Raw genomic sequence first — 18,688 nt, 5'->3', positions numbered from 1 at the left:
GACACCAGGGAAGGCTTCCCCAGCCAAGAGACACTTGAGCTGAGATCTGAAGGATGAAGGTGTTAACTAAGTGAAGTCAAAAAGGAAGACGGTCCAGGCAACAACAAGACCAGCAGCAGGAGAAAACATGATAAGTAGAAGACTATCACTCTATCTCAAGAGCAAGGAGGGCATAGTAAGTGATCAGAGAGGGAATCAGGAAAACACTGGATTGCTTTAAACCAGGGATGGGCTTTGGAAAGGGGTGTCAGGAGGGTAGAGATAATCAGATTACCATTTTGTGATCGTCCTGGCTGCAATGAGAAAACAAGAGCAAAAGGAATCCAAGCAGACCAGAAAGTACATACAACTATAGCCCAGGAAAGAGATAACTGTATCCTGAATTAAAGTGATGTAAATGAGACGGTCAGAGAAAACTGTCAGTACGTGATGATGGGCTGGATACGGGGTGGAGGGGGCAGAAGGAGGTGTCATGGATGCCTTCTGGGTCTTTGGCTCCTACAACAGGAAGGATGATGATGTCACGCACAGAGACAGGTAACACTGGAACAAGACCAGGTGTGAACGGAGGTGGGCAGGTTTCGATCGGCTGTTTTCTCTCCTGCCTGCGACAAAATCTCATTGTCTCCTTTTTTCACAACAAGGTTTCTGAGCCTCCCATTTTGTGGTTCATGATCAGTGGTGTGTTCACAGCCTCTCACAGATAAATGGTCTAGCATATATGCATGCTTAGTGCTTAGTTTAAGCACTAAGGCTATTGTCCCTACTTCTAGGTTCCCCTTCCTGGGATGTCCTTCTTCACTGGTTAATTTCTTCTCGTCCTCTAAAACCCAGCATAGACATCCAAGTATCCTTCCTTATCCCAGGTACTCTTTTTCTTTTCTTTGTATTCATGACAAGCTCAATTTGAAATTTTCTATTCTGTGCCTTTGTGCAGGAGATGCTAAGCTCCTCAGAATCAGAAATACGATGTTGATTCATAGTTGTACCCTCACCAGCTAGCACAGCATGAGACAGAGTTGACGTACCACAACGTGCTTCTCATTTACAGATGAAGAGAAAAGGAGGGATGGAGCAATGATGTGACTTTCTCCGAGTTACCTACGGGATGATGACAGAGTCAGGACTCGAACTCAGGTCTCCTTGCTCAAGAGCAGTCACCTCCCAGTACCTCACACTGTACTTTCTGCCCGTGGCCACTACCCTGGTGTAAGTTAAGGGCTGGAATCATTGCTGTTTGCTGTTGATGGGGTTGCTCGTTAGTCCAAGATGTGAAGAATAGTTAGAGCCATGATCTGGGAATCAAGAAAATGAGAATTGTGAATTGCAACTCTCCAATGAGCTGGCCATTCTGTTGTCAAATTATGAACCTTGTACCCCTTGGAGATTCTATAAAAGCTTGAATGAGGAAGATATTTGGCAAGTGGGAGAAAGGAAGCCGTGGATTTTTGCAGCAAATCATTTGTGTCTCATTGTACTTGCGAAATGAGGAAGGGAAGAAGAAAAACAACGTAACTGTGATGGGGTCAGAGAGGTAATGGCCAATCCAGTTCTTTCAAAGGATTCCACTGGAAGCAAGACTTTGGTGGCATTGTTTCCTGGAATGAAGAGCTACAGAGTTAAAAGGGGCCCAAAATCCACAGAAGCCACATGTTGAGCTCCCACTAGTGCTGCTGTTGAAACAGCAGAGGGTAAAGGTTTTTCCTTCCCACACCCAGAAGAACCTTCCTTTTTTCCCCGTGTAGCTAAGCACGCATATATGCTAGGCCATTATACAGTATTAAAAATTTGTCCTCCAAGGTATCCAGGTATAATTTTCAAAAAGTTAAAAACATAATTCTCAGACAGATATGTAGTGAGCACATGTTCAAGATATATTTAACTCACTAATAAGGAGACAGGCAAGATGGCAAAGCTGGTTCGAAGGCAGATACATGAAACTGATGCAACTATAGTCAGTTTAAAAAAAAAAAAAAAGAATGCTGGCCTAAGACTGCTACATTAGATACAAAATTACATAATGTTCCACAGACCAATAAAACCATAGTCTTTGCAGTTATCTTCTTGCTGGACACAAATCATTTCCATCTCTACTGTCCAAAACCCATTTGTACTCTATCAGTTTCCTGCATGTTAACACCTAACTTTACCATGTCTAGACCCTAATCAATCATGAATAATAATCAAACAAAGTTACATTCCCATAGAGTGAGATAGGTCATGTTAGACACTGAAAGGACACATAGTTTTTGTTTTGCCTGGTTTCTAAGTTTGGGGTAAATTTTCTTAACAAAAGGTTTACAGGAAGGGAAATAATATATCCATCGGTATTCCAAGATACCCAAAGTATATCTTGAGTGACTAAGGGAAATAGTGATGGTAGAGGGGAGAAGAAGGAAAAAGGATCAGGCTCCAGAGATCGTTGTTTTAAAATCTTCTGCCTGGAGGCTTCTACTCCGAAAGCAATCAACCCTGCCCTGAGCATTTTGACCTCAGATCTCTTGCTGATGAAGATCTGAACGGTGCCCTTCTTCACATATCTCAGCTGCTGGCTAAGTGCTATAGATTGCAAAGTCATCTCATCAGGTTGGCTGGTTCAGTCATTCACTAAATTTTACTTCATTCATTTATTTATTCATTCATTCATGGCCAGGCACTGTGTTCTGTGCTGGAGACAAAGCCAAGGATAAAGGGACATAGTTACCGCTCTCATGGAATTCACATTCTGATGGTGTCTGAGATAAACAAGAAAAGAGAAAACAAATACACAGACTGTTAATGAATTGCAAGAGTGGTATCAATAAAGGAAGTAAATCACTTTCTGTGATGGAGAACAGTTAAGTGGGACCAGCTTTGGGTAGGCTGGTCATTGAGACCTCTCTGAAGAGGCAGCATTTCAACAGAGGCCTGAGAGGTGAGACGGTGCCAGCCATGAGCAGAGCCAGGGCAGGGGTGATGCAGGCACTGGGAACCTCAAGTGCATAGGCCATGAGGCTGACGGGGGGCCTTGCGTGTTCTGGAGCCTATCTGAAGTCCAGTGCGGGGGCGGGGGGGGGCAGAGTGGGGGGATGTGGGGTAAGCGAGGCAGAGAGTGACACGAGGAGAAAATGGAAAGGTGGACGGAGGCTAGACCGTGAATGTCTCTGCAGGACGCAGTAAGAAATGCTGAATTTGTTCTAAAAACAACATAAATCCATTAAATAGTTTTGCTCAGTGGAGCAACTCAATTTGTATTTAAAATTGCCATTCTAACTGCTACGCAGAGATCGGATTAGGGTGTTGGGGGTGTCAGGGAAGGCTTAAGATAGGAAGAGCATCTGGGATCTCACTGTGGTAGTCTAGGCAGGATATGATAAAAGCCATAAGCCAACACAATGACTGTGGACATGACGAACAGTGGGTGATTTTGAGATGCACTTTGAAGGTAGGAGCATGGTGGGCCTTGCTGTGGAACGTGGAAGATAAGAAAGGAGGGAAGCAAGAGTGACTCCCAGGCTTATGTAACAGTACACAACAGCACCGTTTACTGAGATGGGTAAGATGGAGGGTAGGGGAAGGGTGGCAGGCAGGGCTGAGATGATTCGGGCAGGGAGTAATCAAGAATTCCACTTTGGACTAAGTTTCCAAGTTCAAGTGGAGTAGAACACATCCAGGTTGAGATGTCAAATAAGCAACTGGATGTAAGTCTGGAGCTCAAGTAGGAGGTCTGGGCTTGAGGTATCAGTTGAGTCTCAGCATACACATGATCTCTAAGTCTCTGAGAAGAGATAGAACCCCCAAGTAAAATTGCGGAGAGACAAGCGGGCCCAGATCCGAGAGACATGTATTAATATGCAAGAGGTAAATAAACGGTGTAAAAGGTTCAGTAGTTCCATGTCTCTCCTAACTTTTATTTGAATCACCCAGCCATAACATGATTTAGTCTGTTTCCACTGTGGAACATTCTTAGTCACTGCTGTCAACCTGATTTGTGAGTTACTAGATACAAAGACCGTCAGATGATTTCAAGTCTGTATATCTTGGAAACGTTCTCTATCTCCCACTTGACATCCCTGAATTCCCAAGAAAATAACACGGATGGGCTTCCAAACGTCTTTCTGGTACCCTCTTTCCTGTCCATCCACAGCTCTTCTGAAGGAAGCAGGTAGGGGGTGTGAAAAGCCAGGTCACAAGACCATTGGGGAAACTATTCCTTACCTCTTCTTCTTCAAGTAGAATGAGCCGAACCACAACGATGTGAATGGCATTGCCAATGCTTGGGTTATGGAACAACCCGGTGACCTAGAGTCAGAAACGGAAAACTGTTAGCCTCACATGAACAGAGAACAGATAAATGCTGGAGGAGGGGAAGAAACAGAACTGTAACGTACTTGAAATAATTCCTTATCTTATAGATCAGGAATTGTTGGTGGAGTGCAAAGGTGAGTGAGATACGGCCACGTGGGAAAGCAGGAAGCATTACAAGGCAAAACGGAAGCTTCAAATTAGGGATCCTTAACTTTATTCCAATTCTAGCTCCAACTACCTTGAAGAAATCATGTTCTAGTTCTTCGTCTCAGTTTCCTCATTTGTGAACTTATATAAATCAGTGAGGAAAAAATCATACTAAAATGATTGAGTCACTTGATAAGTAGTAGAAAATGTACATGATACGTAAGTTTTCCTAGGATACATGTTTTTAAGAGAAAGAATAATTTGTCCTTAATTATCTAGGCATGGAATATATTTATAAATATAAAAACAAATATATACATATATATATATATTAAAAGGACCAGGGAATTCCCTGGTAGTCCAGTGGTTAGGACTCTGCACTTTCAGGGCCAAGGGCCCGGTTCAATCCGTGGTCGGGGCACTAAGATCCTAAAAGCTGTGCAGCCAAAAAATAAATAAATAAGAATAAAAAAATAAAGGGGGCTTCCCTGGTGGCGCAGTGGTTGAGAGTCCGCCTGCCAATGCAGGGGACACAGGTTCGTGCCCCGGTCCGGGAAGATCCCGCATGCCGCGGAGCGGCTGGGCCTGTGATCCATGGCCTCTGAGCCTCCGCATCCGGAACCTGTGCTCCGCAACAGGAGAGGCCACAACAGTGCGAGGCCCGCGTACCGCAAAAAAAAAAAAAAAAAAGGGATCAAAAGAAGGTCTCTTATTTGGGGGATGGAGCATCTCTAGTGGTATCTATTTACCAGCTGCCCCTGTCCCCACGTGGTCTGACGTACCATGTTCATGATGGTGAGGATATAGGACTCCACATTCTCGCTCCCATGGTACTCAATCATCTTCGTGTCGGCCACCACCAGTGTCTCCACCCACCTCTCCTTGCTGATGGAACGCCGAGAGAGGCTTCTGCCTGGCAGCTTGCTCCTCTCCCACTTCTCTCGCTGTAGCTCTTGCTTCTGGGAGGTGCCAAGACTGTCTAAACATTAACCAGAAGATAGGGGGTTCATTCTCTATCTCTCTCACATATTACTCACTTATGTTTATAAAGATGCAAGGCTGTAAGTTTAAGTTATGGTTAATAATGCATGAATACAACATTCTTATCTATTTGACTGGAATGGAAGAAGAGATCAGTTTAAATGAATATGACCCAGATAAGTGAAATTGGAATATGACAGGGAGGTTCAAATATACTGCTCTGAGATAATTATTACCTGTTTCATTAAATAGGTCCCTCATTAAAAAGATATTATAATCAAGAATGGGAACTTTCTTCTCCTTCTCCAGCTCCTTCTCCTCTAAATTATTCGGGGCTTACTGAACTCAAGACAGGGTACTAGGCTTTAAAATGCTAAGTTGCAGGACTTCCCTGGTGGTCCAGTGGTTAGGACTCCACACTCCCAGTGCAGGGGGCCTGGGTTCCATCCCTGGTCAGGGAACTAGATCCCGCATGCGGCAACGAAGATCCCGCATGCCTCAACTAAGACCCAGTGCAGCCAAATAAATAAATATTAAAAAAAAAAGCCAAGTTGTTTATCCTCATGAACATCTGAGGTGCCTACTGCTATCTCCATCTTGCAAATGCGGAAACTGATGCTCAAAGTGGCTGGTTAAATAACTCCTCAAAGTCACACAGCCCATAACATCCGTGGAAGATCCAGGATTTTCTATGCCCTAAAATCACGCATTTTCATATACATCACACTGCCTCCCACAGAGTAAATATGCATAAACCTGCAGAAATGTAAGCTGGAAAAGCTGCACGTGGTTCAGGATATCCTACTTCACGAAGGTATTTTTAAAAAGCTGGAAAAGATCTAGCGAAGCACAGTAAAACTCTCAAGGTGACTCATAGGTTTAAGTATGGAAAAGACAATATATGAGGATCATAGTCCGGAAGGCAAAACCCAGAAGAGACTATAGAATCATGAAGAGAATTAGAATCATTCTCAAACTCCCAGAAGTTTGAGAAGCACCTCCTTGAAACCTGAAAGAGGTCTCTTTAAAACCAAAATAAGAATAAATTGCTACTTCACACATTGGGAGGTTTAACCCAAGTGGTGGTCAAGTCTAAAAGGTTTCAGTGGGCTCAGAATGGTTTAGAGGGTTGACAAAAGATCATTTTACCAAAAGAGTAAATAAGGAAAGGAGCCTGGGCTGAGGGAGAAGCAGTCTCAGTCTTTGAAGATTTCTATCAGGAAGACAGCCACACACCTGCTACCTACTACTCTCATCGGCGCCCTGGACCGCTGGCCGGGGCAGAACAGGAGAGCAGAACAGCAAAGCTCACACCCGCTTCCTCCTCTCTGGTGATGGCCACCCAGCCCCAGCTTGAACGCTTCCGGTGCTGGGGGCACGCACCAACTCACAGTTCTCTCCTGCAGTGAGCTGGAACCTCCTCCCTGGCATTTCCACTTATTAGTCTGGTCCTGTTCTTCCGAGCGGGCTAGAACCACACCTCCTCCTGAGACCCTGCCTCAGACATGGAATAGGGACAACTAAAACCATATCCTCTCCTCTCCCCACAGTGCTCTCTGGATTGTAGAGCTGATTACACTGGTTTGCTATGTAACCCATCCTGGTTCCTCAGTTTTGCTTTATATGTGAAGTTAGAACACACTACACTGAGTAATATTTACAAAAGAAGTGACACATGACCATAGGGTTAAATAAATTCAAATTCTATTACTGTGAGTTTTCCTTGAAAATAATAAAGCTGTACTTTGATATGAGACTTTTGAAAAATAATTCAGGATTGCAGAAACCTTAGGGGGAAGTGCCGTGAAGACTTACAAACGGGGAGACGGTTAACCCCTCATCTGCGGTAGAACAACTTTCTATCTTCCTTCTCCCCTTATTTGCATGGATAAGTATGACTTCCCTAAGGACTCTCCAGAGAGTTGACTGATGGTTTCTAACTCTGAACCCCTACTGACCTCCTGTCTCTCATCCTTTCATCTCTTTTTGAAGCTCATGGGAACATTTTCAAACTACAACCTGTTTCTAAATCTTTCTGCACAAGCCAGGAAACAAGCCACCCTGAGCTCAGGTGGGGTCTGTGCTTCTGGGAGGGGTGTCAGAAGACTGGGCCAAGTAGAGGAACCTTACCAACATGGGTGAGGTGCAATCTCCTTCTCTCGGTCTCCTGTCTTTGCCGTGTGGGGATGGGTCTCCTCCAAGGCGCAAGGATGCTCAGTGCTATCCACAAGCTCACCTACCCGGGCAACCCAGTGCCCTCACAAAGCCCTTGGTCACACGGTCCCCTCCTCTCCCTTGGCTCCACAGGCTCTGCATCCCTTCCCTGGGCGCTGGCCCCCTTGTATAGCCCTCAGCTCACTGCAGTTGGCAGACACCGTGCAGTATGCAGCCCTTTCATTAAAGAGGACCCTGTGCTCCAGGCTGCAGCCTTGGATCCCTGGCTGGCTGTCGTTCCCCGCTCCCACCTCCTCAGGCCCAAACGTGTCTAAGGTCAGGAATGGCAGGAGGCCGGCACAGGTAAGACACTGGTAGAATAAATGCGATTTCTCTGCTTCTCCCAGTCCTTTCTTTCTTTTCTCACTTCTCCTTCTCTACTCTCCCTCCTCTACCTTTTATCTCCTTGATATTAAGAAACAGAGTTTAAAGCCCATCAGGTTATCTTCATTTTTCCAGCAAATAGGTGAGTCACTCAGTAAATGGTCTTGCAGGAGGAAACATGGAAGTGAGAGACGGGGTCTGGTAAAGACAAATATCAAAAAGTTTTCAACAAGACCTACACCAACATGTGCTAAAGGCCAGATCCTGTGCTAAGCACTCTATACACAATGCTTCACTCACTGTGCCAGCAAATCCATCTTATAAGCCCTAATATTATCACCGTAGTACAGATGAAGAAACCAAAGCTCAAAGAGGTTAAATAATTTTCCCAGAGTCACGTAGTAAACAACAGAGCCTAGATCCAGCCAAGTCTGTCTGGTGACAGCAACAACGTGGACCAGGCTCTATGCGCAAGCCCTACTCTACCTTCCTAGGAATAGAGGCAAAGAAATAAGTGACATGATCTTCGCACTTATGTGACAGTCAATCTAACTGTGCGTAAGATAACAAGAACATATGAAAATGTCATGATCAAGTTTCAAATAATTCCCAAGGAGAGAGATATCAGTTCTATTACAGATAGTGCCAAAAGTGGTGGGATTTGAATTGGGCCCTGTTGGGACTGAGTTGGGAGACAGGACTGTACATATCTAGGCTGACTTTGCTGAGTCCTGAGGAAGTCATCCCAGACTTGGCTAAGAAATTTTATGAACTACAAGAAGTCAGCCCTACACATTTATCTTCAAGGCCTGATGACAAAGCCGGACAGTGCTTTGGAGGCAGGTGAGGTGCCAACAATTCTGGGAAGTTCCTATCTCCCCACCCCACCGCCCCACTGCCCTTCAAACACACAAACATATTATCTTAGCTCAGACTGCCACAACAAAATACCATCAACAGAAATTTACTTTCTCACGGTCCTGGAAGCTGGAAGATCAGGATGCCAGCATGGTCAGGCTCTGGTAAGACCTCTTTTCCTGGCTTGCAGACAGCTACCTTCCCACTGTGTGCATGTGGAGAGAGAGAGGGATCTCTTTTTCATCCTCTTCTCATATGGCCACCAATCCAATTGGATTAGGACCCCACCCTTATGATTTCATTTAACCTTAGTTTCCTCCTAAAAGCCCTATGTCCAAATACAGTCACACTGGGGGTTAGAGCTTCAACATGGGAAATTCAGGAGGACACAGTCCATTCCATACCACACACACTCTGTTTAGAGATCCCTCTTCTGGGCTGGGATAGCTTCTGAGCACTTTCTACCCTGCTGTGATATCCTGCTGCTTGGGGAATGTCCAGTGAGGCATTAAGTACCTAAAGGGCCAGAGCTCCATTAGCTTTGTATCCAGTGCCTAATACTGTGCTTGGCAAACAGTGACACCCAGTAAATGCTTGCTGCATGGGTGAAGGAAAAACTAAAGATGAATTGGAACAGATTTATGAATCACAAATAAAGAAGAACTGCAAGAGTTGTTTACTTTTCTCCCTGAGAGGACTGTTTCAGTTAGAGGATTCTCCACACTGAGACTGGGAAGTGTTTGTTTTAAGGGAAGAAATCTAGCCAAGTGGGCAGTGTAAGTACAGATGATTTCCTGACCTGACACAGGAATGACTTCCCTAAACCAGAAGCTAAGGAAGAGCAGGGATGTGTTCAGGGTCCACTGAGATGTCCAGGACACCCTGAACACTAGCACAGCAGAGGCCCTGAAGATCCCTGGGAAATACAAATAATTCAGCTTTTTTTTTTTTTTTTTCTCCTTTCCCAAATGCTTTAGGCAGCTCTTCACAAAGCTCACTCTCATTTAGAGCTTTCTCAGGTAGCGGAGACTTTAACTGCCGCCTCTCTCTTAGACTCAGGGTCACCTTCAGACAGAAACAGACCAAGCCTTGAGGAAGTTGCCTGGAGGCAGCTCCAGTATTATCAGGTAGCAGGGAAAGTGAACACAGAGCAGTAGACTCTGGAAATTATAGTTTCTTGTACTTTCAAGGGTGCCTTTTTAGCATGCTGGTAGCTTCAAGAAGCTACCTCTTCTGCTTAGGGAATTGCTCCAGGTTCTGTCTCCTACCCCAACTCAGCTCTTCCCTCATCTGGATTCTCTTCTGCTGCCTCATACGCAGAGCTCCCACGGAGAAGGAAGATTTCTGACTAGCTTAGAACTGTTTACCATTAATTGGAAATTGGCCATGAATTGTACCCACTGCCAGATTTGAGATCCAGTTTCCCCCAAGAAGATCCTCTCAAGTTAATCTTTGCCAGGCCTGTGGCACATATTCTATAGCTTCCAGATAAGTGAGACCTAGTACCCTTGTTCCCACCCTCCTGCCACCAGCATGAGTGAGTTTCCTGAAACACAGCTCAGGAAGAACACAAGCACTAATGCCCACCTCTGACGGAGCGCCTATCAAGAGCCAAGGCCTGTGATGAACATTTTTTCAGATCTGACATTTATTACAGTCACCCTTCTGTATCCACAGGGAATTGGTTCCAGGAGCCCCTGCAGATGCCAATATCCATGAATATTCAAGTCATTTATATACAATGACATCATATTTGCATATAAACCATGCACATCCTCCTGTATACTTTAAATCATCTCTAGATTACTTGTAATACCTAATATAATGTAAGTGCTATGTAAATAGTTATAAATACAATAACATGCTATGCAAATAGTTGCCAGTGAGCAACAAATCCAAATTTTGCTTTCTGGAATTTTCTGGAGTTTTTCCTTTTTTTCTGGAGTATTTTCCATCTAAGGTTGGCTGCATCTGTGGTTGGCTGAACCTTCAGATAGGGAGGGCCAACTGTATTTAATTCTCAACAAGTTTTGAGGTAAGTCTTATTATTGCCATTTTTAAGTGAGAAAAATGAGATTCGAAGAGGTTATATTTATTCAAATTTGTTCAAAGTCTCATAGCCACTAAGCAGCAGGTGAGCATTTTAGGTGAGTCAGTCTGAATCTTATTTAGATGGGTGGCATAGAGATGGGGGTGGAATTCCCAGGCGCCACTTGCCTGGAAAAGGGAAGAAGAATGTCTTAAGTGTGGCAGGCCCTAGACATTTTGTACAGGCCCACTCCCTATGGGACTCACTCCCTATGGGCCTGGTCTGAACCACTTCTGCACTGAGCCACCGGCAAGTTCTGTGACCATGGACAAATGTTCTCATCACCGGTCCCCCCAACTCCACCCCAATGTAATGAGGAAAATGAACTGAACTCCCACTTTAAAATTTTATTTCACTTATGGAACCTTTTCTTCAAACAAAGATTACGCAAAAAGCAAAGAAAAGAAAGTGGCTCTGATCACTGGGTTGTGGCAGATGACCCTGAGGGGGATTCCACACAACACAACTTTAAGCCGCTAGATATCACCATCTCTCAGGGACCTGTCAGCTCTGGTGTTGTCAGAGTTGAGCCAACACATCTTTCCATTGCCCATGCACCACTGTCAGCAGCTGGCTGCCATCACATACTTGCAACCAGATCCCCTTCTTGGCAGAACACTGTGGCCTTTCCCAACAGAGCTGAAGGTCAATGCTGGAGCCATGTCCTTTAGCAATGATGGCTGAGCTGCCAGACCTGTTCATCTCTTCAGGCTGGCTTTGGATAGATTTAAAATGCCTCAGATTTTGCACAGCAAAGGAAACCGTAAACAAGACCAAAAGACAACCCTCAGAATGGGAGAAAATATTTGCAAATGAAGCAACTGACAATGGATTAATCTCCAAAATTTACAAGCAGCTCATGCAGTTCAATAACAAAAAAACAAACAACCCAATCCAAAAATGGGCAGAAGACCTAAATACACATTTCTCCAAAGAAGATATACAGATTGCCAACAAACACATGGAAGAATGCTCAACATCACTAATCATTAGACAAATGCAAATCAAAACTACAATGAGATATCATCTCACATCAGTCAGAATGGCCATCATCAAAAAATCTAGAAACAATAAATGCTGGAGAGGGTGTGGAGAAAAGAGAACCCTCTTGCACTGTTGGTAGAAATGTAAATTGATACAGCCACTATGGAGAACAGTATGGAGGTTCCTTAAAAAACTAAAAATAGAATTACCAAACAACCCAGCAATCCCACTACTGGGCATATACACTGAGAAAACCATAATTCAAAAAAAGTCATGTACCAAAATGTTCATTGCAGCTCTATTTACAATAGCCAGGACATGGAAGCAACCTAAGTGTCCATCAACAGATGAATGGATAAAGAAGATGTGGCACATATATACAATGGAATATTACTCAGCCATAAAAAGAAACGAAATTGAGTTATTTGTAGTAAGGTGGATGGACCTAGAGTCTGTCATACAGAGTGAAGTAAGTCAGAAAGAGAAAAACAAATACCGTGTACTAACACATAAATATGGAATCTAAGAAAGAAAAAAAAATGTCATGCAGAACCTAGGGGTAAGACGGGAATAAAGACACAGACCTACTGGAGAATGGACCTGAGGATATGGGGAGGGGGAAGGGTGAGCTGTGACAAAGTGAGAGAGTGGCATGGACATATATACACTACCAAACATAAAATAGATAGTTAGTCGGAAGAAGCTGCATAGCACAGGGAGATCAGCTCCGTGGTTTGTGACCACCTAGAGGGGTGGGATAGGGAGGGTGGGAGGGAGGGAGATGCAAGAGGGAAGAGATATGGGGACACATGTATATGTATAACTGATTCACTTTGTTATAAAGTAGAAACTAACACATCATTGTAAAGCAATTATACTCCAATAAAGATGTTAAAAAAAAATGCCTCAGCCAGGGAGCTTAATTTCATTAAAAAAAAAAAAATTTACCTCATTCACTGGGGACTAAAAATATTTTTACACTTCAGTAATAGACTATCCATTTCTCAAAACTGGTCACTATTAAAGTAAAAACAGCTGTCTTTAAAGACAAACAAGTGCAGTTACATAAACTAAGTATTAGTAACTAGTATACGTCAAAACAAAGAACCCCCCAGGTTTAGGACTGTGGACATAAATAAGAGAACCTGAAAAAATAAAATGAAATATACTCTCCAAAGGCTGACTGGTCTTGGCTTACAAAGCCCTAAGCTTATTCAGAACATGCCAAAAAAAAAAAAAAAAAAGAGGAAATGATGGACCATTTTGGAAATGTGAAACTTCCCCAAATAACAACATAATCAAATCAAGTATAAGTGAAAGGGAGGGTTTAAGATCTCTCTGGAGAGTCAATCAGAAAGAGAATTTATAAAACAATTTAATCCATTAGTATATTATTTAAATAATTTAATTTTTAACATCTTTATTGGAGTATAATTGCTTTACAATGGTGTGTTAGTTTCTGCTTTATAGCAAAGTGAATCAGCTATACACATACATATATCCCCATATCTCCTCCCTCCTGCAAATCCCTCCCACTCTCCCTATCTCACCTCTCTAGGTGGTCACAGAGCACCGAGCTGCTCTCCCTGTGCTATGCGGCTGCTTCCCTCCAGCTATCCATTTTACATTTGGTAGTATATATAAGTCCACGCCACTCACTCACTTCATCCCAGCTTACACTTCCCCCTCTCTGTGTCCTCAAGTACACTCCCTAAGTCTGCATCTTTATTCCTGTCCTGCCCCTAGGTTCTTCAGAACCATTTTTGCTTTCTTGTTTTTAGATTCCATATATATGTGTTAGCATACAGTATTTGTTTATCTCATTCTGATTTACTTCACTCTGTATGACAGACTCTAGGTCCATACACCTCACTACAAATAACTCAATTTCATTTCTTTTTATGGCTGAGTAATATTCCATTGTATATATGTGCCACATTTTCTTTATACATTCATCTGTTGATGGACACTTAGGTTGCTTCCATGTCCTGGCTATTGTAAATAGAGCTACAATGAACATTGTGGTACATGTCTCTTTTTGAATTATGGTTTTCTCAGGGTATATGCCCAGTAGTGAGATTGCTGGGTCATATGGCAGTTCTATTTTTAGATTTATAAGGAACCTCCATGCTTTTCTCCAAAGTGGCTGTATCAATTTACATTCCCACCAACAGTGCAAGAGGGTTCCCTTTTCTCCACACCCTCTCCAGCATTTACCGTTTGTAGATTTTCTGATGATGGCCATTCTAACTGGTATGAGGTGGTACCTCATTTTAGTTTTGATTTGCATTTGTCTAATGATTAGTGATGTTGAGCATTCTTTCATGTGTTTGTTGGCAGTCTGTATATCTTCTTTGGAGAAATGTCTATTTAGGTCTTCTGCCCATTTTTGGATTGGGCTGTTTCTTTTTCTGATATTGAGCTGGATGAGATGCCTGTAAATTTTGGAGATTAATCCTTTGTCAGCTGCTTCATTTGCAAATATATTCTCCCATTCTGAGGGCTGTCTTTTGGTCTTGTTTATGGTTTCCTTTGCTGTGCAAAAACTTTTAAGTTTCATTAGGTCCCATTTGTTTATTTTTGGTTTTATTTCCATTTCTCTAGGAGGTGGGTCAAAAAGGATCTTGCTGTGATTTATGTCAGAGAGTGTTCTGCCTAAGTTTTCGTCTAAGAGTTTTATAGTGTCTGGCCTTACATTGAGGTCTTTAATACATTTTGAGTTTATTTTTGTGTATGGTGTTAGGGAGTGTTCTAATTTCATTCTTTTACATGTAGCTATCCAGTTTTCCCAGCACCACTTATTGAAGAGGCTGTCTTTTCTCCATTATACATTCTTGCCTCCTTTATCAAACATAAGGTGACCATATGTGTGTGGGTTTATCTCTGGGCTTTCAGTCCTGTTCCATTTATCTATATTTCTGTTTTTGAGCCAGTACCATACTGTCTTTATTACTGTAGCTTTGTAATATAGTTTGAAGTGAGGGAGTCTGATTCCTCCTGCTCCGTTTTTCTTTCTCAAGATTGCTTTAGCTATTCAGGGTCTTTTGTGTCTCCATACAAATTGTGAAATTTTTGGTTCTAGTTCTGTGAAAAATGCCATTGGTAGTTTTATAGGGATTGCATTGACTCTGTAGATTGCTTTGGGTAGTACAGTCATTTTCACAATGTTCATTCTTCCAAACCCAAGAACATGGTATATCTCTCCATCTGTAGCATCTTTAATTTCTTTCATCAGTGTCTTATAATTTTCTGCATATAGGCCTTTTGTTTTCTTCATATAGGTCCTTTGTCTCCTTAGGTGGGTTTATTCCAAGGTATTTTATTCTTTTTGTTGCAGTAAATGGAAGGGTTTCCTTAATTTCTCTTTCAGATTTTTCATCATTAGTGTATAGGAATGCAAGAGATTTCTGTGCACTAATTTTGTATCCCGCAACGTTACCAAATTCATTGATTAGCTCTAGTAGCTGCTGGTAGAGTCTTTAGCATTCGCTATGTATAGTATGTCGTTGGCAAACACTGACAGCGTTACTTCTTCTTTTCCGATTTGGATTCCTTTTATTTCTTATTCTTCACTGATTGCCATGGTTAAACTTCCAAAACTATGTTGAGTAACAGTGGTGAGAGTGGGCAACCTTGTCTTTTTACTGATCTAAGAGGAAATGGTTTAATTTTTTCCCCATTGAGAACGATGTTGGCTGTGGGTTTGTCATATATGGCCTTTATTATGTTGAGGTAAGTTCCCTCTATGCTTACTTTCTAGAGGGTTTTTAGCATAAATCGGTGTTGCATTTGGTCAAAAGCTTCTTCTGCATCTCTTGAGAAGATCATAGGTTTTTTAATCCTTCAGTTTGTTAGTAGAGTGTATCACATTGATTGTTTCGCGTATATTGAAGAATCCTTGGATTCCTGGGATAAAACCCACTTGATTCTCATGTATGATCCTTTAATGTGCTGTTGGATTCTGTCTGCTAGTAGTTTGTTTGTTTTTTTTTTGCGGTACGCGGGCCTCCCACTGCTGTGGCCTCTCCTGTTGCGGAGCACATGCTCCGGACATGCACGCCCAGCGGCCACGGCCCACGGGCCCAGCGGCTCCGCAGCATGTGGGACCCTCCCAGACCGGGGCATGAACCCGTGTACCCTGCATCAGCAGGCGGACCCTCAACCACTGAGCCACCAGAGAAGCCCTGTCTGCTAGTATTTTGTTGAGGATTTTTGCATGTACGTTCATCAGTGATATTAACCTGTAGTTTTCTTTCTTTCTGACATCTGTGTCTGGTTTTGGTATCAGGGTGATGGTGGTCTCGTAGAGTGAGATTCAGAGTGTTCCTCCCTCTGCTGTATTTTGGAAGAGTTTGAGAAGGATAGGTGTTAGCTGTTCTCTAAATGTTTGATAGAATTCGCCTGTGAAGCCATCTGGTCCTGGGCTTTTGTTTGTTGGAAGATTTTTAATCACAGTCTCAATTTCAGTGCTTGTGATTGGTCTGTGTATATTTTCTATTTCTTCCTGGTTCAGTTTCGCAATGTTGTGCTTTTCTAAGAATTTGTCCATTTCTTCCAGGTTGTCCATTTTATTGGCATAGAGTTGCTTGTAGTAATCTCTCATGATCATTTGTATTTCTGCAGTGTCAGTTGTTACTTCTTTTCCATTTCTAATTCTGTTGTTGGAGTCTTCTCCCTTTTTTTCTTGATGAGTCTGGCTAATGTTTATCCATTTTGTTTATCTTCTCAAAGGGCCAGCTTTTAGTTTTATTGATCTTTGCTACTGTTTCCTTCATTTTTTTCATTTATTTCTGATCTGATCTTTATGATTTCTTTCCTTCTGCTAACTTAGGGGTTTTTTGTTCTTATCTGTTTAACTGCTTTAGGTCTAAGATTAGATTGTTTATTTGAGATGTTTCTTGTTTCTTGAGGTAGGATTGTATTGTTATAAACTTCTCTCTTAAACTGCTTTTGCTGCACCCCATAGGTTTTGGGTCATTTTTTTTGCACTGTCATTTGTTTCTAGGTATTTTTTTATTTCCTCTTTGATTTCTGCAGTGATATCTTGGTTATTAAGTAGTGTATTATTTAGCCTCCATGTGTTTTTTTTCTTTTTTCCTGCGGTACGCGGGCCTCTCACTGTTGTGGCCTCTCCCGTTGTGGAGCACAGGCTCCGGACGCGCAGGCTCAGCTGCCATGGCTCACGGGCCCAGCTGCTCCGCGGCACGTGGGATCTTCCCTGACCGGGGCACGAACCCATGTCCCCTGCATCGGCAGGTGGACTCTCAACCACTGTGCCACCAGGGAAGCCCTGTCCTCAATTCTTTTTTCTTTATTCTGGTCTGCAATAGTTATTTCCACTATTTTTTCTTCCTTGTCACTTATCCATTCTTCTGCCTCAGTTATTCTGCTCTTGATTTTAAAAATAAATTAAAATTTAAAATTTTGAAATTAAAAATAAATGAAAAATTTAATTTCATTTATTGTGTTGTTCATCATTGTTTGCTCTTTAGTTTTTCTAGGTCCTTGTTAAAAGTTTCTTGTATTTTCTCCATTCTATTTCCAAGATTTTGGATGATCTTTACTATCATTACTCTGAATTCCTTTTCTGGTAGACTGCCTCTTGCCTCTTCATTTGTTTGGTCTGGTGGGTTTTTACCTTGCTCCTTCATCTGCTGTGCCTTTTTCTGTCTTCTCATTTTGCTTATCTTACTGTGTTTGGGGTCTCCTTTTCGTAGGCTGCAGGTTTGTACTTCCCGTTGTTTTTGGTGCCTGCCCCCAGTGGCTGAGCTTGGTTCAGTGGGTTGTGTAGGCTTCCTGGTGGAGGGGACTGCTGCCTGTGTTCCAGTGGATGAGCCTGGATCTTGTGTTTCTGGTGGTCAGTGCTGCATCCGGTAGTGTGTTTTGGGGTGTCTGTGACCTTATTATGATTTTAGGCAGCCTCTCTGCTAATGGGTGTGGTTGTGTTCTGCCTTGCTTGTTGTTTGGCATTGGGTGTTCAGCACTGTAGCTTGCTGTTCGTTGAGTGGTGCTGAGTCTTAGTGTTGAGACGGAGATCTCTCGGCGAGCCTTCACTGTTTGATACTATGCGGAGCTGGGAGGTCTCTGGTGGACCAATGTCCTGAACTCGGCTCTCCCACCTCAGAGTCACAGGCCTGACACCCACTCGGTGTACCAAGACTGTGTCAGCCACACGGCTCAGAGGTAAAAGGAGAAAAAAAGAAAGAAGGAAACAAAATAAAATAAAGTTATTAAAAGAGAAAATAAAAATTATTAAAATTTTTTTAAAAATTAAAAACTAATTTTAAAAAAAGAAAGAAGGAAAGAAGAGAGCAACCAAACCAGAAAACAAATCCAACAATGATAACAAGTGCTAAAAATTATACTAAAAACATGGACAGACAGAACCCTAAGAAAAATGGTAAAGGCGAAGCTACACAAAATCAAAGAAGCATATACATACACACTCACAAATAGAGAAAAAGGAAAAAAAAAATATGTATCGTTGCTCCTAAAGTCCACCTCCTCAATTTGGGATGACTCATTGTCTATTCAGGTATTCCACAGATGCAGGGTACATCAAGCTGATTGTGGAGATTTAATCTGCTGCTCCTGAGGCTGCTGGGAGAGATTTCCCTTTCTCTTCTTAGTTTGCACAACTCCTGGGGCTCAGCTTTGGATTTGGCCCCGGCTCTGCGTGTAGCTCGTCTGAGGGTGCCTTTTCTTGGCTCAGACAGGACGGAGTTAAAGGAGCAGCTGATTAGGGGGCTCTAGCTCACTCAGGCCGCGGGGAGGAGGGAGGGGTATGGAATGTGGGGCGAGCCT

The 18,688-nt window shown here is 42.8% G+C and overlaps 1 protein-coding gene across 2 annotated transcripts in view; it reads right to left on the bottom strand.

Annotated features, from left to right (window-relative positions):
* The window catches only part of ADAMTS12 (ADAM metallopeptidase with thrombospondin type 1 motif 12), a 394,308-nt gene that overhangs the window by 175,595 nt on the left and 200,025 nt on the right, over positions 1-18,688 (bottom strand). For both annotated transcript variants that reach the window (XM_032628621.1, XM_032628622.1), the window contains exons 4-5: positions 5,217-5,413; positions 4,198-4,281 (exon numbers count right to left, since the gene is read on the bottom strand). In XM_032628621.1, the coding sequence (XP_032484512.1) occupies positions 4,198-4,281; positions 5,217-5,413 (281 nt within the window). The remainder of the gene's footprint in view (positions 1-4,197; positions 4,282-5,216; positions 5,414-18,688) is intronic.

Source organism: Phocoena sinus, chromosome 3 (genome assembly GCF_008692025.1).
Source record: "Phocoena sinus isolate mPhoSin1 chromosome 3, mPhoSin1.pri, whole genome shotgun sequence".
NCBI lineage: Eukaryota > Metazoa > Chordata > Mammalia > Artiodactyla > Phocoenidae > Phocoena > Phocoena sinus.
The sequence above is the reverse complement of the archived record's forward strand: the minus strand, read 5'-3'. Positions and strand labels throughout refer to the sequence as shown.